General features: G+C 32.6%; 1 protein-coding gene across 21 annotated transcripts in view; it reads right to left on the bottom strand.

Moving 5' to 3' along the window:
• The window catches only part of LOC106883284 (regulating synaptic membrane exocytosis protein 2), a 272,841-nt gene that overhangs the window by 75,482 nt on the left and 175,235 nt on the right, over positions 1–22,124 (bottom strand). For 13 of the 21 annotated variants that reach the window (XM_089349850.1, XM_089349857.1, XM_089349852.1 and 10 more), the window contains one exon: positions 11,302–11,364. The exons of the other annotated variants lie outside the window; for them this stretch is intronic. In XM_089349850.1, the coding sequence (XP_089205976.1) occupies positions 11,302–11,364 (63 nt within the window). The remainder of the gene's footprint in view (positions 1–11,301; positions 11,365–22,124) is intronic. 21 annotated transcript variants of the gene reach the window in all.

The raw sequence follows: 22,124 nt of genomic DNA, 5'->3' as shown, positions 1-22,124 counted from the left end.
TAACTTTAGAGAGAGGAAATTATAAAAGAATCAAACTATTAGTTGTTCAAGTTATGAAAATCATGGAGTGAGGTTAGCAAAACTGATCCATGAGAAAGGAGACCCAGATGAGATACAGTTTGTCTTCATGCCTGGTGGAGGCACTACATATGTAGTCTTTCTGGTGAGGCAATGGTAAGTGCTGTACAAGCTGGGTACAAAGTTTCAGTAAGTAAAGTGAGAGTCAACAACACTTTGAATGACAAATTTAGTGGGAAGCTAAAAGTCTATCAAAATTCAGTCCTCGTTCTTTTCCCATTCCTCATAGACCTACAGACTGTCACAAAAGAGTTTAAGGCTGGCTGTCAATGGGAACTCCTATATGTTGATGATCGGGTTTCCATAACTGAATCTTTAGTGGAATTAAAGAGGAAATACAAAACATGGAAGCTAAACCTAGAATCAAGAGGTCCCGAGGTAAACTTAAAGACTAAGGTTTTAGTAAGCAGGAAAGAAGATAAGACTCTGGTATCTTTAGGGAAAGGACCTGGCTTAATATACAGAAAAGGGGTAGGTATAAATGCCACACTGCTATACCCTGCACAAGCTTCATATGTGACAGATGCACTGGAGCAGAAATAGATTCTTTTAAATGCCCAGATGGCTCATAGAAAGTAGTTGATAGCTTTTGTTACCTTGGAGATGTAATTAGCAAGGGAGGTGGTTGCTCTGAAACCATAAGCAGACAGCATAAGAACCAGCCCGGAAAGGTCAGAGTGCTACTGCCACAGCAGACAACAAAATTTTTCTTTCAGAGTGAAGGTCAAATTGTATGATGCTTGTATCAGAGGGCCCAAGAAGAGTGGAAAGAAATGAAGCTAGCATGCTCCATTTGATGTTCAATGCAAGTGAACATGAATGAAAAACAACAAATACATTTGAGAAACTGGGCATAACAGGTATCGGATGTGGTGTGCAAAAAAGAAGACTGCATTGGTATGAAAATGTGATGTGTATAGATGAGGACAGTTGCATAAAAAAGTGTCAATCACTTAACGTGGATATGTGGATAAAACTTGTGGAAGAGAGAGACTCAAGAAGACATAAAATGAAGTGATGAAGGCTGATCTCAGAGCCTTAAACCCCATGAATGAGATGACAAAGGACTGAGATGACTAGTAATGTGTCTCATGAGAAACACCTTCTCTGTGAAATTGAGATTCTAGAAGTACAACATGTGTGTGTGTTTGTGTGTGCATGTATACGAACAACTGGATCCTTCTCAACTAATTCTATCCTCAAGATAGCTCCACCACACAGTATTATTCTGTAGCTATAATTAAATGTAGGCAGAACTGCATACATCACTAACTTTTCCTTTATACCATTTATCTTTGAACACTTGTTCCCCATTATATTCACTACCTCATCCATTTCCCATCTGTGACTAACTCTCACTGTCCCATATTTTTGCAACCTCCACCAACCCAGACTTCCAATTCTGTGCTCTCACATTTCTATTCACATCAAAACTTGAGCATCGCTATTTGTATTTCTTTTTAGCCTCACCATGGCCACTCCCACCTGTTTCACAGAGTGAGTAGCAATGTAGTTCCTCAACACCAAGAAACAAATTCTATTCTGGTCCCTTCTTTCAAACTTTAACCACTCATCTTCTAACATTATGCCCCCTTCTTCCCTACTGTAGCCCCTCCCCATTGTCAAAAATAATCTTAGTCTTGCAATCCACATGACGACCTCACTAGTGCTCTTGCAACAAAAAATGCACTCTCTATGCACTTTAAAGTGGCTGGCTTTAGGAAAAGCACCTGGCCATAAAAACCATGCCAAAAAAAAAAAAAAAAAAAGATATGGAAGTACAAAGCAATCATTGGATCCATCAGATACTGTCAAGCCATCCAACCAATGGCAGCAAGGAACAAGACATTAAATAATGATGAAGATGATGATGATATGTATATATATTATATAGAATAAAAACCAGCTAGGGAAAGTTTAGAGAGCTAATGCCCCTGTTGGTAATAAAGGACCTCTACCTCAGAGTGAAAGGTAGACTGTATGATATTTGTGTATGAACAGTAATGATGCATGGTAGTGAAATGTGGCCTGTGAATGCAGAGGATGTGTAAATGCTTGAAAGAAATAAAGCTAGCATGCTCTGCTGGTTGTACAATGTCAGAGTGCCTGTAGGACAAAGTGTAAATGTTTTGAGAGAAAAATTGGGCATAAAAGACATGAGAAGTAGAGAGAAGACTGCACTGGTATAGTCAGGTGATGTGTATGGATGAGGACAGCTGCATAAAGAAGTGCTGGTCACTAAATATGGAGAAGACCTATGAGAGAACATGGGAAGAAGTAGGGTTAAGTGGTGAAAAATGAGCTTCAGTTGTTGAACCTCACAGAGCAGGTGTGCATAAGTGGTTTTCCTAAAGAATGAGAGCATGGTTGTTTGAGTGAATTCTTTTTTCAAAAGTACGAGTTCAAATTTGTCTTCGATTAACAGCATGTCGTTTCTGTCCACCCATTGACTCACATTATGCAGATCAGACTGGTATTTTGTTCAGTCTTCTCCATTGATAAGTTTTTGGAGCTTGAAGTCATCTGTAAATATTTTTACTTCATTGTGCTTAAGGTGCACATAGACTACGAAGAAAAGGTGGCCTAATATAGTACATGGGGGAACATTACTAGTGATTTTTAATGGACTTGAGTGGATTCCATCAATCATAATTTCTTGAGTTCTGTTCACTGGGAAATACTTAACCCAGTGCAGCAGTTAACTACAGATTCCTATATTGGATAGTTTTAAGAGCAGGATGTTGTGAGTGGCTCTGTTGAAGGTTTTGCTGAAGTCAAGATATTAACATTAGTGTTTCAGTTCTCTCTCAAAATTTTAGAGATTCCAAAGTGATGTAAAAGCTAGCAGTATTAGACAGTTTCTGCTGCAACAAAAGCTATGCTGGTAGGAATTTAGGAGATTGTTATGTTCTAGGAAGTCAATTATTCTAGATCTTACCACTCTTTCAAACACTTTGATGATATGGGAGGTGAGTGAAATTTACTGCAAGGGACCTGTTACCCTTTTTGAAGACAAGGATGACAGACTGGAATATGAAATTTTTCAGTTGTAGCCTGAGTTTAAAAGTTTTCTCCAGAAGTTTTGTTATAGGGGATGCAAGATAGTGTCTATAATTTCTTTACAACACTTGCAGGGAGCTTATCAGGACTTGCTGCAGAATAATGTTTGGTTTCATTTATTGCTGCAGTAATATTTGAGGCTGTGAGTTATGTCAGAGATAATATGTTAGGGGGTTGTGTTCATTGAAATATCTCACATCAACATCAGTGAAATCACTAAAGATAGAGAATACTGTTTCTGCAACATCTCTGCTATTTTTTTAATTTATTTATTAGCATCATGGTGGAAAATGCTGTTATCAAATATTAGTGAACCAATGGATGAGAGTTTGTTGGCAAATGAATAGCATAATTTTGAGTTGTTTGAATTTTTTAAGAACCTAGTTTTCCTCTGCAGTTCTTTGGTTGTTGATGTACATGTTCATGCTGTTCTGCAGATGATGTTTTCCCAACTCAAGTGTTTTTATTGCTCTTAATTGTGGAAGTATTTAAAATGGTTGAATTTTTTTGTTAAATCTTTTGATTTTCCTGATGTTTTTTTTTCTTTCTTGGGAACCTACTCCTATTTGTACCATTGAGTTTCGTTGGAGTATGTTTTGGACATATATCAGTGACAATGCTCTTGAACTCTGATCAAGCTGCTTCAATATCAGAAGAAATGTGAGTGAAGGACCAGTCAATCAGTGACAGTTCTGTGCTTATGACGACTGATGTTATCAAATGGGTGTGTCACCAACACAAGTGCACTTTATGTGGTGCTGGTATGAGTGCTTTGGGTGCATTTTACATGACACCAGCATGGTTGCTTACTATGTGGTGCTAGCACAGGTGCTTTTTATGTGGCACTGGGAAGTATCTCAAATGTTATCAACACTGGTAGGGGGTACTGTCTTGTTGTAAGAGGAGAGTTCCAACTACCATATTTTTCCAAGTCTGATGTAATATTCTTGGGTTACTATCTTTATTCACAGTACCTTCATATATGTTTTCATCAATTCCTAGATATTTGCAGCATTCCTTGTGTGAAACATATTTTGTTTTTATGAGGTCCTTTTTAAGACCTACTGCTAAGCTCTGAGTGTTCAGCTCTGTCAACATGGTCTGCAGCCGGTCAATGGTTTCATCAATGAGTACAACGTCACCTGCGAATCAGAGGTGTGTTAGTTGCTTGTGATTGATGTTCATGCTACCTGTCCAGTCAATGCTCTTGATGACCATTTCTAGACATGTGGCTGGTATCTCCTTACTTGATACCCTTCTTGAGTGGGACCTTATATCTGTTGTACATCTAGAATTTGTATCTCTGAGTAGTTTGATGTATTGCAACTCAACACCTTGCATTTCCAGAGATTTCAACACTGCACTCATCTCAATGCTACCAGAGGCCTTTTTGTAATCAGCAAAAATGATACACAAAGGAAGCTTGTATACATTTACTCATTCTATGAGCTGTGTTAGAGCGAATATGTGATCTATTGTACTGTAGTTCTTATGGAAACTGGCTTGTTCTCCTGGTTGTTGGTCACTGAGATGTTTTGATAGTCTGGTGACTATGACCTTTGCAAAGCAGCTTATAAAGGTGAAACAAGAGTTATATGGGGCTACGAATCTCAGGTACCAATAGGTTGCCAAGGAATTGGATAACAACCCTTGCCATATGTACCTACAACTGCAGATCTTTGGCATGGACAACCGGAATGACACATTTAATGGAACAGAAAAAAAGGAAATTAAATATGATGTACTAGGGCTCTGTGAAACACATCAAAGGAAAGAAATAAATGTGAAATGGACAGATGGAAGTGTTGTGAGAACGGAAAAGTGAAAGGTGTGAGAGCAGCAGGTTGTATAGAGTTTATTGTAAGCAAAGAATGGGCTTTGAAAATTGTTTCCTGTCAATTGCTTTCATCACGCACAAGAGTACTAAATATGCGTTTCTCAAGAAATGCCACTCTGAAGAACATCCAAACCTATGCTCCCACACATACAAGTGAAGATGATGAAGTAGAAGAATTCTGTTAAGAGCTAGAGAAGGTGCTAGCTCACAAATCCACTAACACCATATATCATCATTTAACGTCCACTTTCCATGCTAGCATGGGTTGGATGATTTGGCTGGGATATATATATATCCATCAATATATATCTAATATAAATACATCCCTGAAAGGCAAGTAACATGGTATTTACTTCAGCATGGTTTCTACAGCTGGATGCCCTTTTTAATGCTGACCACTTTACAGAGTGGACTGAGAGCATTTTTCAGAAGCCTATGTTCTCCTTTAAATGAGTGGGGCTGTTGTAAAGGAAGATGGCTTTATACAAGGAAGTGAAACGATAAAGTATGAAAAAAGGGGCCAGAACTGAACAAGTTCCTTGCTGTAGAGTGGCTACTGATATACTGGAAGAATAGGTGAAGTGGAAACGGAAAGAGAGATAAAACAGTGATGGTGAAGTATCAGGGTAGACCCTGAAGGCACAAGAATGTGAATATAGATGAGTAGTGATAGGGTGTGAGGGAGTGTAAAAGTTACAAGGGGAGATTGAATGAGGGTTATGTATAGGGAAAGGGTGATGCAAATATAACAAAGGACAATAAACATAAGTTAGGTCAGAATAAGTGATGACTCTAGGGTTGAAGGATAGAAGTAGTGAATGGTGGACAAAGGTGAAGTGATGGTTGATGATACATATTAGATGGAAGTGGGTAGATAGAGAGGAGTAGGTGATGATTGACAGTAAAGAAGGGGGTGAGGAGTAGCAAAATAGTAATGGCATAGGAGACAAGGGGAAGGGCCGAGAGCAAAGAAGATAACATGTGAGTGGGTAGGTTGCATGAAAGCAGCAGAAAAAGCAGACATAGCGCTAAAAGATGTGTGGTGGTGGGGAAGGAGAAATAATTTGGCAGTAAAGATGGAGGATCAGTGTGAAATATGGTTGGAGGGGGATAATATTAAGAATTAGGGATGGATGATGAATGAAGAGGTTCTGGAAAGTGTGTGTGTGTATGCGTGTGTATGTGTGTGTGTGTATACAGCTGTTATTGTATGCTCTATGTGGTTCTTAATGTTTCCTACTGGTCAATGAAGCTAGTCAAGTTTGGATCACAACAATGTGCTTATAAAGTAACTGCTGGATTTTGAAATTCCTACTCCTTTGCGTATGTATGTATGTTTATATAGATATACATATCTGCTATACTACTCACTCAAATACTGTAAATGGTAATATTATCTCCCTCACATCATAACCCTACTACAGTCCCTTAACTTCTCTTCCTCCTCTCTGACAAACACCTATTTTCTTCATCTCAAATCCTCCAAATTAATATTCATTGCAGCCATCTCAATCTCCACCTCTAACCATCTTTCACACTCCAGTGCATTTGTCTACTCACCCACCTTTTCTGTTCCCCTGTTCCTATTCTTTCTTTCACATTCAGTTTATAACCTCAAGTACCAGATATTCAGTACACTTTATAACATGCATGGCATTAGGAAAGGCATCCAACTGTAGAAAACTAGACAAAGCAACCAGTGGAGCTTGTCGCAACCTTCTGGTTCATCAGTTCCTGCTGAACCGTCCAACTCGTGCCAGTATGGGGAAAGGAGTGATCAATGATGATGATGATGACATACATGTATATAATACACACACACACACATAAATGGCACAAGCATGGTAGTGAGGTTTAGAAGTATGTTTCCCAATCAGATGCTTTGCATTCAATCTCACACTGCCTGACACCCACCACGATATTCTCAAGTCTAACAAAGTCTGTTACATATTGATATGGATATACATATATATATGTGTGTGTGTGTGTCTGTCTGCACTTGTGCGTACATGAGAGTTCTTGGTCCCACAGGAACCTGTCAAACCATCCAACCCGTGTCATTATGTAACATGGATGTAAATGATGTTGGTGGTGATGATGATGATGATGATGATGATGATGATGAAGATGACTGCATCAAGTCACTCTTGAGTGCAACTGGTAACATGTAACTCAGTACAACCTGTTGCATGGTTAGGCATTTGGTAACTAAACCAGGAACACCAACAAGCTTGAGTGGTGTTTCTTGGACACCCTGTGGAATGAAAAACAGAGAGCTGTCAAAGGGTGAATGAACTCGGAGGGAGGGGGCAATGGCCATCAATTACATGATGTATATATGCACAGGGACTTAGAAACTAATGGTTCGGTACCCAGGTGTGCATTTAGCCTACCTGGGTAGATTAGACTCTAACCCATAGCAAAGGCAACTAACCCAAGGGATGGAGAAGTCTAAATGTACATATATATATGTATATGTATATATATATATATATATATATATATATATATATATATATATATATATATATATATATATATATATATATATATATATATATATATATATATGTATGTATAAAGAGAGAAAAAGTTAAAGAGAACAATGGCAAAGTTAGAAATATATTTCTAACTTTGCCATTGTTCTCTTTATCCTTTTCTCTCTTTATACATATACACGCTAATACACGACCTATGTTATAATCCCCACTCATGTTTATACAACGAAAGGGACAAAACTAGCCGGTATACAGCACTTACTTGGTATTACCTGTATCTTTGGGTTTGGTTGAATTCAATACCCTGCATAACCTTACATATATATATATATACAGTTTATAAGCATATATAATATAGGCTTAGTATATATAGTATATTTATATATGGTGCAGATATAGCATATATATGTGTGTGTGTGTCATAGGACACTGAAACTTCACAATAAATTTCACTCTAGTACTCTCAGTTTAAATTCATGCCAACAGTAAATTCATAATTTTGTTATTAAATCCTTGAAAAAAATAACATATTAAGATATTAATATTTGTGTGTATGAGTGTGTATTTGTACACAAATATATGTCATTATTAGTAGTATTCTTATTAATATTATTATTATTATTATTATTATGATAATAATGATGATAATAATAATAATAATAATAATAATAATAATAATAATAATAATAATAATAATAATAATAATGATAATAATAATAATAATAATGATAATAATAATAAAAGTTCACAAACAGAAATTATAGTACTCCATATGCTGTGTAGAGTGAATATATATAACTTTGTTGATATGTTTATCAGTATTTCTTCATGAGGAAGTTTCATTTTAAGCAAAGATCTCTTTATATGGCTCAACAGAATGATGTACATAGCATGAAAAGTGATGGAAATGTAGCAAATATTTAGTGAATATATACATGTATGAATGTTAGTGTATCTGTGAGTGTGTATGTGTGAGAGAGAGAGTGAGAGAGAGAGAGAATGAGAGAGAGTGACAATGAAAGAAAGAGAGAGAGTGTGTGTGTGTGTAAACATCCAACATATTTGAACATGAAATGATGAGCAATGCCATTAACTACAACAATTTATATTTTATATTTCTTTTCCAGCACATATTGAAGTATTTCTATAAAATACGTTATGACTTTTCAAATACCAGTTGGTTAGAGTTGTTGTGCTGAAAAATGCTAACAACATGATCAAAAGGGATTTGAAATCAAGGGCAAATCATAAGTAAATGTTTGTGCTCTATTGGCAAAATTTCTTTAATATGTGTGGAGTATGAATTTTGTAACATGTGAAAGGTAATTATCTTTATACATTTTCCTTCAATATATAACTATTAGCTTGAATAATTTCCCAATGAAACTACTTGTATATTGAATCTAAAAACACATTTCCAACTCAATTCAATTTTATACTGCAGCCTTATCTTTAGTGTGTCTATACTTCTGAGCATTGAAATGGCTCAGATTATACTTCAGTAATATCCTAAATGTATTTTTTGTATAATTCAAATGCTTACTTGATAGACAACCGACTCTGGGATGTAATCACAAAATAACACCACATAAAACTTTGTTGCTCTTTATATCAGCTATGAAGTTTTGTAATATAGTTTTAGTGATCTATCACTACAGAGGCTATTCTAACAATTAAACTGACATTGTGGCAGGAAATAACAAATTATAAAACATACTGCAAAAGAGATAAATATAAATATTATCCAATGTTACAAATATGGTGATATGGTGTGTGTGTGTGTGCACATCTATATACACACATATATGTATATAGAGTTTGCACGCATGTGTACATATATATATATATATATATATATATATATATATATATATATATATATATATATACTTACACACACACACACATACAGTCAAGTAGATTTAAGATAAAACTCAATTTTAGATTTTATTCTAATAAAAAAAAATGCTACTGAGATAAATGTAAATTGTAAAATCAAAACCAGGGAAATAACATTTAACTACTTGAAACACAACTTGAATTTCATTACAAAAAGATACATAAAAATGGTCAATTCATTATGTTAATTTTAATTCGAAATAATGTCATTTAAGATATCTGTACATGTAACCAATTTGAGTATTAAAATAATATTGCAAAATAACAAAATTTTAATACTATATTTGTCTTTTAATTTTGGCAACTAACGTAGAAAGGGAATATGCAGTCTATGGAAGTGGATACTAAAAATAAATACTTTTAATTTTTGACAAATCATTATTTACATTTTGAACATTCATTAATAATTGTATAAAAATCTAACTAGTAAAGTTTAATTAGTAACTTGCAAGAAATTTTAGTTTATAAAACAAAAGGAGTAAATTTCCTAATAATAGCATGGTTGAGTTATAACATTTTTTTTTTCATTTCTTATGCTGGCATTTAAGACAAGTTTATAAATTTAATCAGTCTATCCTATTATTATAATGTACATTTGTGCATGTGTGTGTTTGTGTGAAAGTCTTAATCACTTTGTATTTTGTTATCTAACTAACTGTTTCCTTAATTTTAAAAGACAATCTGTATAATATAGAAGAACTGTTACTCAAAATAAAATATTGGTTTCAAGAATACTTAAAATGAAGCACATGAGAACAGAAATGAATGCAATTGATCAACATACGCCCTAGAAAACTATATGACAACAGATACTGAATATCAGAGCTTAAAATGTAATGAATATATAGAGAAAAAATGTTACCAGTTTATTTTTTTTGGCAACTGGAACATTTTTTCTCTAATACATTTCCATACACACTTATGCAAACACACATACATATAAACAGACATACACCTATATGCAAAACTACACACATAAATATATTTATATTATGTTTATATACATAATGTAAATGCATTGATATGTGCGCATATGCCCCAAAACATACGGATTACAAAGAACGATAGCAAAATGCCAACAATGAAACAGCAGTAAAGAACTAAATTAAAAAAAAAAAAAAAGAATTATCAAGCTGAACAGTCATAGACACAGTAATAGAAGTAAGTTGAAGGACAACATTCACAAAATTTACCTATCCTTTGATAATTTGTATTCATTGTAGAATTAGAGAAAATCTAAATGAAACAGTAAAATGTAGCAAAAAACTCGACATAAATGAAATTTAAAAAATAATTTACATAAATTCCCTTCTGAATTTTGCAGACAAATAAGTGGCAGACATTCTATTTGGGTGAAATAGTTTTCTACACACTGATAAATACAAATATGTGGAAATGGGTTTTAAAAAAATAATTATTCAAGTCAAATTACATTGCACCAAAGCTACTCATAACATTAGGTGAATTTTAAAAAGTAAATTTAATTTGAAAATTACATAAGATGTGCAAAAAAAAAACAAAAACAAAAGATAACAATAATCTAACACTGACAGCTCAATATCTTAAACAAGTGGGAGTTGAAAAGAAAAAGAATGAATGTGACTATTTCAAATTGAAAAAGGAAACTAAAGGGAATAAGGCGGCAGCAGTGAGACATGGAGTGGAAAATGGAAGAAAGGAAAAAAAAAAAAAAAGGAAAAAAAAAAGAAAAAAGAAAACAACAAAAATATGGACAAATACTGTTTAAGGATAGACATGAACCAACAAACAGACAGATATAAGTTATGTATATTCACAAGAACTGATAGACGAGTTGAGAGACAAAGGACAGATAGACAGTCAGAAAGAGACACAGACAGCATTTAATTGTTAAAAGTCAGTGTCAGTTTGTTCGATCACATTCTACAGTAACTAATTTTGCAGACCCACTTGCTTTGAAGCTTCCTTCCCATTCTTTTGACCTGCGCTTTTGCCTCGGCCTTTCCAGACAAACTAGAAATTATAAAACAATATCAGTGATAACACTGTGTCAATAAATGTGAAGAACAATTTTGTAAGCAAATGCAGATAAAAAAAGTTGTAAAAACAAATTTTATAGTAATGTTATAAATAAAATAATGTAAACATGAACACATGTGATGTAACCCCTCTGAAATGACAGCAATTGACTATAAATCACTATTGTTTTACAGGAAAAAATAAATACTTGCCCTTGATTATTCAGTATTAAAAAAAAAAATTCAATATTACAGTTTTATTCATATCAAAGAATAGTAAAATTTTAAGTGGTAACCTGGCTTACATAAACAGTAGTACCTATGTGCTTAATACACGCACACATGCTCACATACACATTTTTTTTTTTTATATATGTATATATACCTTCAAGTTGTACTTGCTTAGCAAATGGTATATTGGAACTAAGACAGTTACAACATGGAAGAGTCATGTTAACAATTTAAGAATTCACAAAGACTTTTATATTCACATTTTATTTCTTAATAGTGCAATTTATTATGTCAAAAAGCTTTGTTGCATTTCTGCAGCCTGGTATCAACTGAAAATCAGTTATATGTGAATTTTATAAGCCCCTTAAGGTGTGTAGAGGAAGTGGAGGGAGTATATTTTTTTGTTTTTGTTTTTGCAATTCTCTTCCATTTAGTTTTCTCTTAGTTATGTTCTGAGTTACCTTCAACTTTTTAAAACAAGGCATTTCATTAAAGTTTTATATTTTGGTTATTTTAATTATTTTTGTTGAATTTTGACCCTGTAAATCAACTGTATCGCTGCTATTTGACCTACAGGTTGCCCACACATGACCAATAAAAGTCTATTTCAATATTTATTAAACTGACATTTTTAAAGTTGAATGTGACTAAGAACAGAAAGAGGGAAAACAAGTGTAGATAGAAGAAACAAAATCTCCAAGGCTTATAAAAATACACTAATAACTGATTTTCAACGGATGCAGAAAAATGGTGACAGTGACCAAACTGCAGAACTGTGATAAAATGTTTTGACCTACTACACTCTACATTCAAGAAGTAAATGAAAAGTGAATATAACAGTTTTTGTGTTGCTAAATGACTTTTCCATGAGGTAATTGTTATGTGTGTGTGTGCGGATATGTATCTATGTGTTAATATATAAGTATATATATATATATATATATATATATATATATATATATATATATATATATATATATATATATATATATATATATATATATATTACACATATATAAGTTTGTTAAAATGCATATGCATACACATACACACACATAATATGCACACATGCATATATATACAGATTATTTTCTAATATAAAAAATTGACTACATAATGAAACTGTTTATAAATATCAAAAAATAACCAATATTGCCTTCAAGGTACTCTCAGTATTACATAAAGTTAGTACCATTATCTCATTCCAGAGAGATATTTTCTCAGTAGGAAAGAGTTTACAAAAAAAAAAAAAAAAAACTAGCCATGAACTATGCCGATATATTTTTATATATACATATATATATATGCCGTTAATCATGTATCTAATATACACTTATATTTGTGTGTGGTTTTGTGTATTTCAATTCAAAATTCATGTAAAATTATGACATGATAGTCAGGAGAGGCAATGTGTTAGGCACAGACGTAATTTAAAGACGTAATTAAGCATAAAAATAATTATGTAGTAGCAAATCATTTTTGAAAGGAAATTATAAAAATTCCTTCAATAGCTATCAACTACACCATGAAAATATAAACTTCATGTGTGCATTTCTGAGATAAGAGCACTGAAAACCTATGTTACAAAATAAAGGTTTGTAGATTTGACTCAAATCCATGAGTGTGTTTGTATGACTCAAGTGAGTGAATATGATACCGGATGACTATTCAGAATACATCAATCAAAATAGATGTAAATAGAAGCATAAATGAGGTTAACAGTTTTGTCATAGAATATGACTCTAAACTATTACTTTCCAACATTGGCACAAGGTCACAAATTATGGGGGAAGCACAGCCAGTTAAATTGATTCCAATACTTGGTTGGTACTTATTTTATTGACCATGTAAGGATGAAAGGCAATGTAAATGAGGTAGGATTTGAACTTAGAACATAAAGATATTTTATTTAACACTCTACTGATTCTGCCACCAATTGTCCTTACATCACTAATATTTTCATTTCTAACTTAGGCAGAGATCCACAAATTTGGAGGAAGAAACTACTGATGCCAATACTTGATTTGAAATCTTATAATAATAACATTTTAAATCAATTCCATAACGATGAAAGGTAAGTCAACCTCAGTGAAATTTGAATTTAGAACATAAAGGAATGTAGCCAAGTACTACAAGACATTTAGTCCCGCTTTCAATTGACTCTGTCATTATTTACGATTATGTAACACTAATGCATTAAAAGTCTTTCCATATTAAGCTTGACTGGATGGCTAGAATTGAATTATTGCAAAGAAAATTGAGACTGGATAATATTTTCCAGTGCCATATTACATTAAAATTCTTCAGCAGATGCAATAAGTTCTTATCTAATGATTAAAAAAATTAAGGAGGTGCTTTAGTATGGCTTTAATCATGGTGGCTAAGGAAAACTGAAAAAAAAAAAAATCACAAAATGGTACAATGAACGACAGGAGGTTTAGGTTAATGAGTGAAATCTTTCTAAAGGAAAGACATGTCTGTTCTTCAAGTAAGTACCAGAAATAATTCCAAAATTCAAAATTATATTTTTGAACCCAGAGAAAATATCAGAATTAGTAAAAACTTTGAAACAAACAAAATCATAATATGGAAATGTTTTAACATGGAAGTAATGTTGACTAAATAAACTTACAATTTGAAAGAAATTAATTTCTCAAATGAAAGAGCCTCTTTATTGTTAAATATTTTCTTTCTCATAGTACACCAACATATCTACATTTTTATTTAGGCTGAACTAATCCACATCACCACTTCTTACTTCAAATGTTAGTTCTTATATTTAATCTCTTGATACAGCGGATAAGCCTTGTAAATAAAATGTAAATATGTATTCTTATTTCACACAGAATATGAAAGTATTTCAAGTGAAAGGCCTCAATTGTCTCACAAAACCAATTAGGATTTATTACAAATAATAATCTACTTTTGACAGGACAAAGAACCAGTTTTTGCCGGCTAGAAGCACATTTGATTAAATCATGAGATGCTTTTTATTTTATCAATCTGAGAGAAATAACTAATATAGTCAATCCAGGTAATGAACACTAAATTAGAAGTTCAAAGACCTCCCAGTTATGGTAACATACCATTTCAACCATTTTTAATATCATTAAAGAAATGTTCTAGAATGCTTTTTTTTTTTCACCTATACATTATAATTATTGGTATCTAATTATGTGTGAAAGGTAATGTAACACAATAAATCCTTAATGCGAAAATATGTTGACAAAGAATATGTTTACTATGTTTGTAACAACTGAAACTATATTACTATATCATCTCAAGTAAAAAAAAATAAAAATAAAATAAGTATTAACATATACAATTGATATGTAGTATGTTATATCCAAAAATTAACTAATTAATCTGGAATATTATATCTAATTTAGAAAAACTAGAAAGATGAAAGAAACCAATCCTGACGAAGTTGGAAATGGTAACACTAATTTGCTATTATACAAGCTTAACATTTTAAACTATCACTAGAACTTTTTAAGAGATATTGATGTAATATTCTGAATTATATGCTTGCTTGTTCTTTTACACTAAAGTACTGTTTTCCAAATGAGTAGTAATTATCATAATCCTCGTTACTATTGTTACCACCAATAGTCAAAATCTGCATGAAAAATTTTGCAAAAATTGGAACTGAACACAGAAATTAAATTATAATACCATTTATTCTGAATGCTTTTTAACTACCAGATTTTCTGACTCCCAAAGAAACATATTTTCCTGGAAAAATTCCTCCAAATCACCATGCATCTTATCACTAAAAAGTCAGGTTGTAGAGTGGATGTTAACTGCTGGATCCAGCCCTCCAACTCATGCTTGTAATTTAGGATCATTGTCACAATTTACATGTAATAAATATATCCCAATACTATGATTGCCATATTTATTAGTTTTATTATACGTTAATAATAACTCATAAAAATTTCACAAGGATTTACTGACACTGGTAATAAAAAACCCACCATTTTGCTTTGTTTGGTTATGGGCAATCCATAATGATGGTGCCTCATGTACCATTCATAGGCAGGCACAAATACCACTGAAATAGATGCCATTTGGTGGCTGTCAATTGACAATATATCTCTATGACAATGGCAACTAAGCAGAGAAGACACATACATAATAAACTATAAGCTACAAATTTTGAAAAAGCCAAACAATATGGCAACCAGGCAGCTGTGTGATTGTATGGCCACCACCAACCGAAAAAAAAAAGGATTTGTAAGTGGGAAAAACAAGAGACATTAAAGAATATGGGAATGAAAAAGAATGGACTTCATCATAAGAAAAATTTCCATATCTGGAAGACATCATAAAATTATTGATATACAATTAATGAAGTATGGAGTTGACAGGTTCAGAGAAGATGATATATAAAGGCAAGAAAGAGTGGCAAAAAATTAAATACACCAGCAGATGAATTTGCTGGATCTTGGTGTAATCATTTCATGAAGTAAACCTGAACTAAGCACGAGAGCAAAGACCATAATTGCACAGATGACTGAAGAGTATGAAGAGAAACTTTTGGAATTCAGTGAATGCAATAGAAAATACAAATTATGAATTATGGCAAACAAGCAATATGGATGAAGTGTTATTCACATTGCAGGCGCCATCAAATAAAACTGTTGAAAATGAAAGTGCAAAGTCAGTGACCATAAAAAAACAACTGAGTACATAAAAAAATCTTTACTGTACTGTTGTATAGACAGAAGAATGTGCTTGCTTTACCAATCTTTAAACAGAAGAATGTGCTTGCTTTATTAATCTTTAAACAGAAGAATGTGCTTACTTTATTAATCTTTAAACAGAAGAATGTGCTTGCTTTATTAATCTTTAAACAGAAGAATGTGCTTGCTTTATTAATCTTTAAACAGTGTCTGAGGAAATTATCTGATTAAGTGTTTGCCATGTCCAAAACAAGGTATGGACGGATGACGACAATATGAAACTGTTGTTTTAGAAAGTATGTCAGTGTCCAGGTGGTTTATTGAAGAAACCAGCAATACTAGCACGAGGATCAATTTCAATTCTACAAAGCAAAAGCAACAGAGAAAAATGGGAGCAATTTTAAAAGAACGGAACAAATAGCTATGCCCAAAGGGGATCACAGTTATAAAAATTGAACATTTCGGTTAAGCTAGTTAAATGCTTTTAAAGTGAGAAGTATGGAACAAATGGATGATTGCTGGGAATTTAGTATCATCAATAGAAATGAATTAATAGCTATTGCACAATGAGAGTGCATGGCCTAGTGGTTAGGGTGTTGCACTCACGGCTGCAAGATCATGGTTTAAGTTCCTGGACTGGGTGGTGTGTTGAGCAAAAAACTTCATTTCATGTTGCTCTGTGATCACTTCAATACCTGATTTGATGGAGGGAGTGAGCTAATGTACTACACAAACATTTGATGACTATAAGCAAATCCTCTGTGCAGGTTGTTCACCAAGAAATTGCAGAACCATCTTTCTCAGACTACAAGAGACTACCATCATCATCCCTACTGCAGTGAGATGTCAGTAACTCTTCAAGTAATTTTGGGCAGTTGTGAGCTAGTAATAGCAGTCAAAGCATTAAAGAAATGTGGAATCAGTAATGTGGATGGATCAACTTCTCTATGATGAATACGTGTAGGAGTGGCTGTGTGGTAAGTAGCTTGCTTACCAACCACATGGCTCCAGGTTCAGTCCCACTGCGTGGCACCTTAAGCAAGTGTCTTCTACTATAGCCTTGGGCCGACCAAAGCCTTGTGAGTGGATTTGGTAGATGGAAACTGAAAGAAGCCCATCGTATATATGTATATGTATATATATATATATGTGTGTGTATGTGTGTTTGTGCATCTGTGTTTGTTCCCGCCAACATCGCTTGACAACTGATGCTGGTGTGTTTACATCCCTGTAACTTAGTGGTTCGGCAAAAGAGACCAATAGAATAAGTACTAGGCTTACAAAGCATAAGTCCTGGGGTTGATTTGATTCGACTAAAGGTGGTGCTCCAGCATGGCTGCAGTCAAATGACTGAAACAAGTAAAAGAGTAAAAGAGTAAATAGCAAACTAAATATGGAGTCTCAGTTATGACACTTTAAAGAAATATTTCCCATTTAAGATTAGTTTTGAAGTAGAGTGGTGAGGTAACTCTCTTATCTTTTATTGACTATTTCTGTCTTTCACACACTCTTCCTCTAAATATAATGGAGCTCTGGGTACACCAACGATCTCCTTTGAATATAGAGGAGAATAATAAGGTATAAAGGCAGATGGGTCTTGGCAATACTTCTTAAACACCTGCATGAAGATTATGTAAACAATCTCTGTGGACAGTTCCAGCAAATCTGGTTGACATGTACTAAATTTTGTTAATGTACAACTGTTCTGTTTTAAATAGGCTTATAAATTGTCAAAACTTTTTTTCCAAAATATACCTCAATACTTATAGAGTGAATCTCATCAATTGTAATATCTTACGAGCTGAGAAATATGGTATTTATAACATATTCAGTGAGATAAAACTAAAGATTTCTAGAATTTTTGAGGGTGTTACTTTCTAGTAAGTAGAATTTATAAGCCATCCCACAACACTTTATCAACCATTTATTTGTTTAGTACATAAACTTGAAATTAGATATTTAACACAATCAGAATTAAGCAACTAATCAAGGTAGCTGTGAGAGGATATAGATTCAAAGAAATAGTAAATGGAAGAAGGTAGAAAATAGATTGTTGTTATGAAAATAAATAATTGTAACTATAAAGAGGAATGGTTTCAGAGTTGGCAATCGCCATTTGAATTACACTGGGAGCTTCAAAGATATTTCCAAGATTATAAAAGTAAAACGACCCATTAAATAATGCTTCGTTTACGAGATATCTTCAGATTCTTAATTAAAAATCATATTTGATCGCTGACACAAAAATATAAAAGCCTTTCACCTGACAAGGTCAACAGAATAAATGCCATTTATATACCAAGTTTGAGAAGATTAAGTTCGCTGTTATACTTTGCTGATCAGTTACAAACATTTACTATTTAATAATTACAAACAAATCTCTGACAATGTGAAAATGTGATTATTTTGTATTAAAAGTTATCAATTATTTAAATGAAGGATAAATATTTAACTATTTTAACAACACATAGCTGCTTATTTGGTGACCACCCCTAACCATTTTCAGATTTTTTTTTTTTTATCTGGCTTTTAAAAAAACATTCATACCTCTTCAAAGGTAACACACCTTGCTCTTTATGTGTGTGAATGAGAAGACATTGTTTAGAGTTTGGGCTAACAGAAGAACATGCATTAATATGTATTTTTGTGCTGATGAGTTTGGATATTATGGTGAGATGGAACATTTGGTTGGTAGAAAGTGTAGGGTTTTGTAGTCCTTCTTCAAAATATACCAAAGTTACATTAAAAAAAAATTGTATATGGTTTAATGACTTGTTTTTATATATTAAAAAAAAAAAATGAAGTGGAAACAATGTACCATACATTCGGATGTCAAAAATATATTCTGTAACTTGAAGTTTCAGTATATCATATTCTTATAGATCTCTGGGTTCTAATGCTGTAGATAATAGAGAATGAATTTGAATTTAAATGTTGAACAAGAAATAAATTATCAAAGTATTAATAAATAAATACTTAAATATGTTTAAAATTCCATGTAATTTTACTGTAGTTACAACTTCTGGAAAAATGATAAAATACATTTGTAAGATGCACTGGTTAAACTTCTCATTTACAGAAGAAAAAAAAAATTAGATTTATAACGAAATAATTCATTAACAAAGAAAATGACTTTGTTAGGCTGGATTAAACTGTCAAAAGAGGTTTTACAAGTCTTGTCAGCATTATTTTATATCTTAGAGTTAGTTAAATTGATAAATACTTTCTTTTCTTTTTTTTTTTATACATTTCTTAGTCTGGGAAGAAGGGCAGTAGGTATAACTTTTAAAAAACTTTTCTTGATTAGATAACTCAGAATAACTGAAGTAAGGTTTGTGTGGTCAATACTGAATTTGAATTGTGAAAACTTTTGTTTAGAATGAAACATGAATGGATAGAAGAGATTCAGAAAAATGCAATTCTGAATACACAAAGTGTTGACATAGAATATCTGGGATAGAGGTATAGAGGTGGATGAGAAGTGAAAACAACAAGAGAATATGGATGGAGATGATAGAGTATTAGCATAGTCAGAAGAGCAGAGTTAACTTTTGTATCAATAGAAAAACAAAATAAGATAATTTAATGTTGAGTGAGTATTGGAAAGTGTTATTGAATGTGGGCCTATTAGGTAGATAACTTATGTTGGAAGGAATCCAAATTGCGTGACTGTTGAACCATCCCAGACGAATTAAAAGTAATCTTGTATAGGATATATTTGGACTTCGCAAAATATTTGTGGTTACTCATGTCAAATTATCTTCAGGAACTGTAGAGAGGAACATAGTATTTGTGATATTTCAAGGTTATCAAAGATAGTAGGCCTATCTTGTATATCAGCCACATTTTTAGTAGTACATTAATCATGAACGAAAAGGATCATGTGATATTATTTTTAAGCTGTGTAGTGCCTGAGTTTTGGTGTAGTTAAATGAATCTAAGTTGTTAGGTAATCAATGCTAAATATTTTTGAAGGTGTTTTTGCAAATATGATCTACAAGATTGGTATAAGGCATGGAGGCCATGTGAATGAAGATTGTGCGTAGAAAATAAGACAAGAGAACAGGGTAATGTCATCAATATAGGACGGTGTGTGTCTCTGCATGGTTGAGGTGATTTTGATTTGTGGAATGTGCCAGAGAGTTAACTAATATTTGAGCCATTTTAACTTTAATGGAATAAGCTTCATCAATGTATGATGTTGAAATAAGTTTTCAAAAACTTGACTTGTGAACAAGCAGTTTTGTCCACAAAACCTTAATGTCAGATTTAATTCAAGGCTTTACAAATGTTAAAAGGAACAACTTCATTTTAGTGAAAATTATCAAAAGCATAAAACCATTCATGCATGCTACAGAAAATCTCTCTTATAAAACCATATTGGTGGCTGCTGAATAGGAAAAGTGATTCAAAATAGAGTAAGATGTGATTTCTATTCTATCAAGAGATAATGTCTAAAGAATTTTGTAGGCAAGAGGTTATTTTTGTTTTTCTTACAATCATTTCACTGTTGTTTGAGGATAAAACAAATCACATTTAAAAACCACATTTGAATATCATTTAAAGGTCTTGGTCTTACTTGGGAGTACAAACAATTCATTATGTCAATGATGGAAGGAGGTGTTTCTGATATGCTTATCACTCACTTTCAGCATTCAGGAAAGCAACAGAAAGCTAATTGAAAAAGTAAAATTTTGGTGAATACCAAATATTGTTATTTTGAGTTTGGAGATAAAATTCTATCAATAGCTGACATAGATAAATTGTCTTTCTTAGTCAGTTCTTGAGTATTCCTACACGTTTACCTTTTTATAAATTCATGACATAGGTTATGTTACATTTTAAGTATGTAAATGTGATTATTGCAGATAATTTCCAGTATAACCTTTAGATGTATTTTAATGAGACATACTAAACACTATTATAACGTCTAGTTAAATAACTAACTCAGCAAAAGTAGAAAGTTTAGATCATACATCATCCTAATCATATGGGTACATTGACAAAAACTTGTTGTTTCTAGATTTTTACATCCATTAGAACTAGAGTGAGAAACACAAATTTAAACATAGTTGATCAGTACAATAAGATGAAGAAACAGCCATCACAGATCAAGATCAACATTTTTTGTTGACAACACTTTTTGCTGAAATACAACTCAATACATTGCAATGCCCTGTAGTTGATACACCTTAGCTATTACATTAAATTCATTCTTATATTAAAAATATTTTCAGAAGAAGACAATATGTATTACTAACTGAAATCTATAGAAACATTTGTGAATAAACTCCATGTATATAATATAATAACATAATATATTCTTTATATCTTACTGGGTGCTTGTCTAAAATTCAATACTATTCAATTCTTATCCATACATACTAACAAATACAAGATTAAAATGTAAACACCAACATGCACATGTTTGGATAAATCTGAAGAAACTTTTTACTAAGTATTAAAAATATGATTAACATATTTTTAACGATTTTCCATCAGTTTTTTTAAGCTTATGGATTTATTTTTTAAAAATAAAACCAAGAGAGATTACCACAGAGAGCATACTATGTATGCACTCCCTAAACATTAAAAAAAAAATCTTAAGAAAACATTGGAAAACAATACAAAAATCCTCCCAAAACCACAGAAAGTCAACATCATAAAATAGTAGATACTACAGTGATACAAATAATGAATCTAATGAATCCAAGACAAGCAATAGACAAAAAACGATAGCTAAAACTTATAACAGCATTACCCTCACACATTACCTATGGCATCTAATGGTCAACTGAAAAGTGACAGATAACAACATAAAGCAGCAGATCTAATGGTA

Source organism: Octopus bimaculoides, chromosome 3 (genome assembly GCF_046866305.1).
Source record: "Octopus bimaculoides isolate indiv1 chromosome 3, ASM4686630v1, whole genome shotgun sequence".
NCBI classification, from domain to species: domain Eukaryota; kingdom Metazoa; phylum Mollusca; class Cephalopoda; order Octopoda; family Octopodidae; genus Octopus; species Octopus bimaculoides.
Note: the sequence above shows the minus strand (reverse complement) of the source record. Positions and strands in the feature narration are given on the sequence as shown.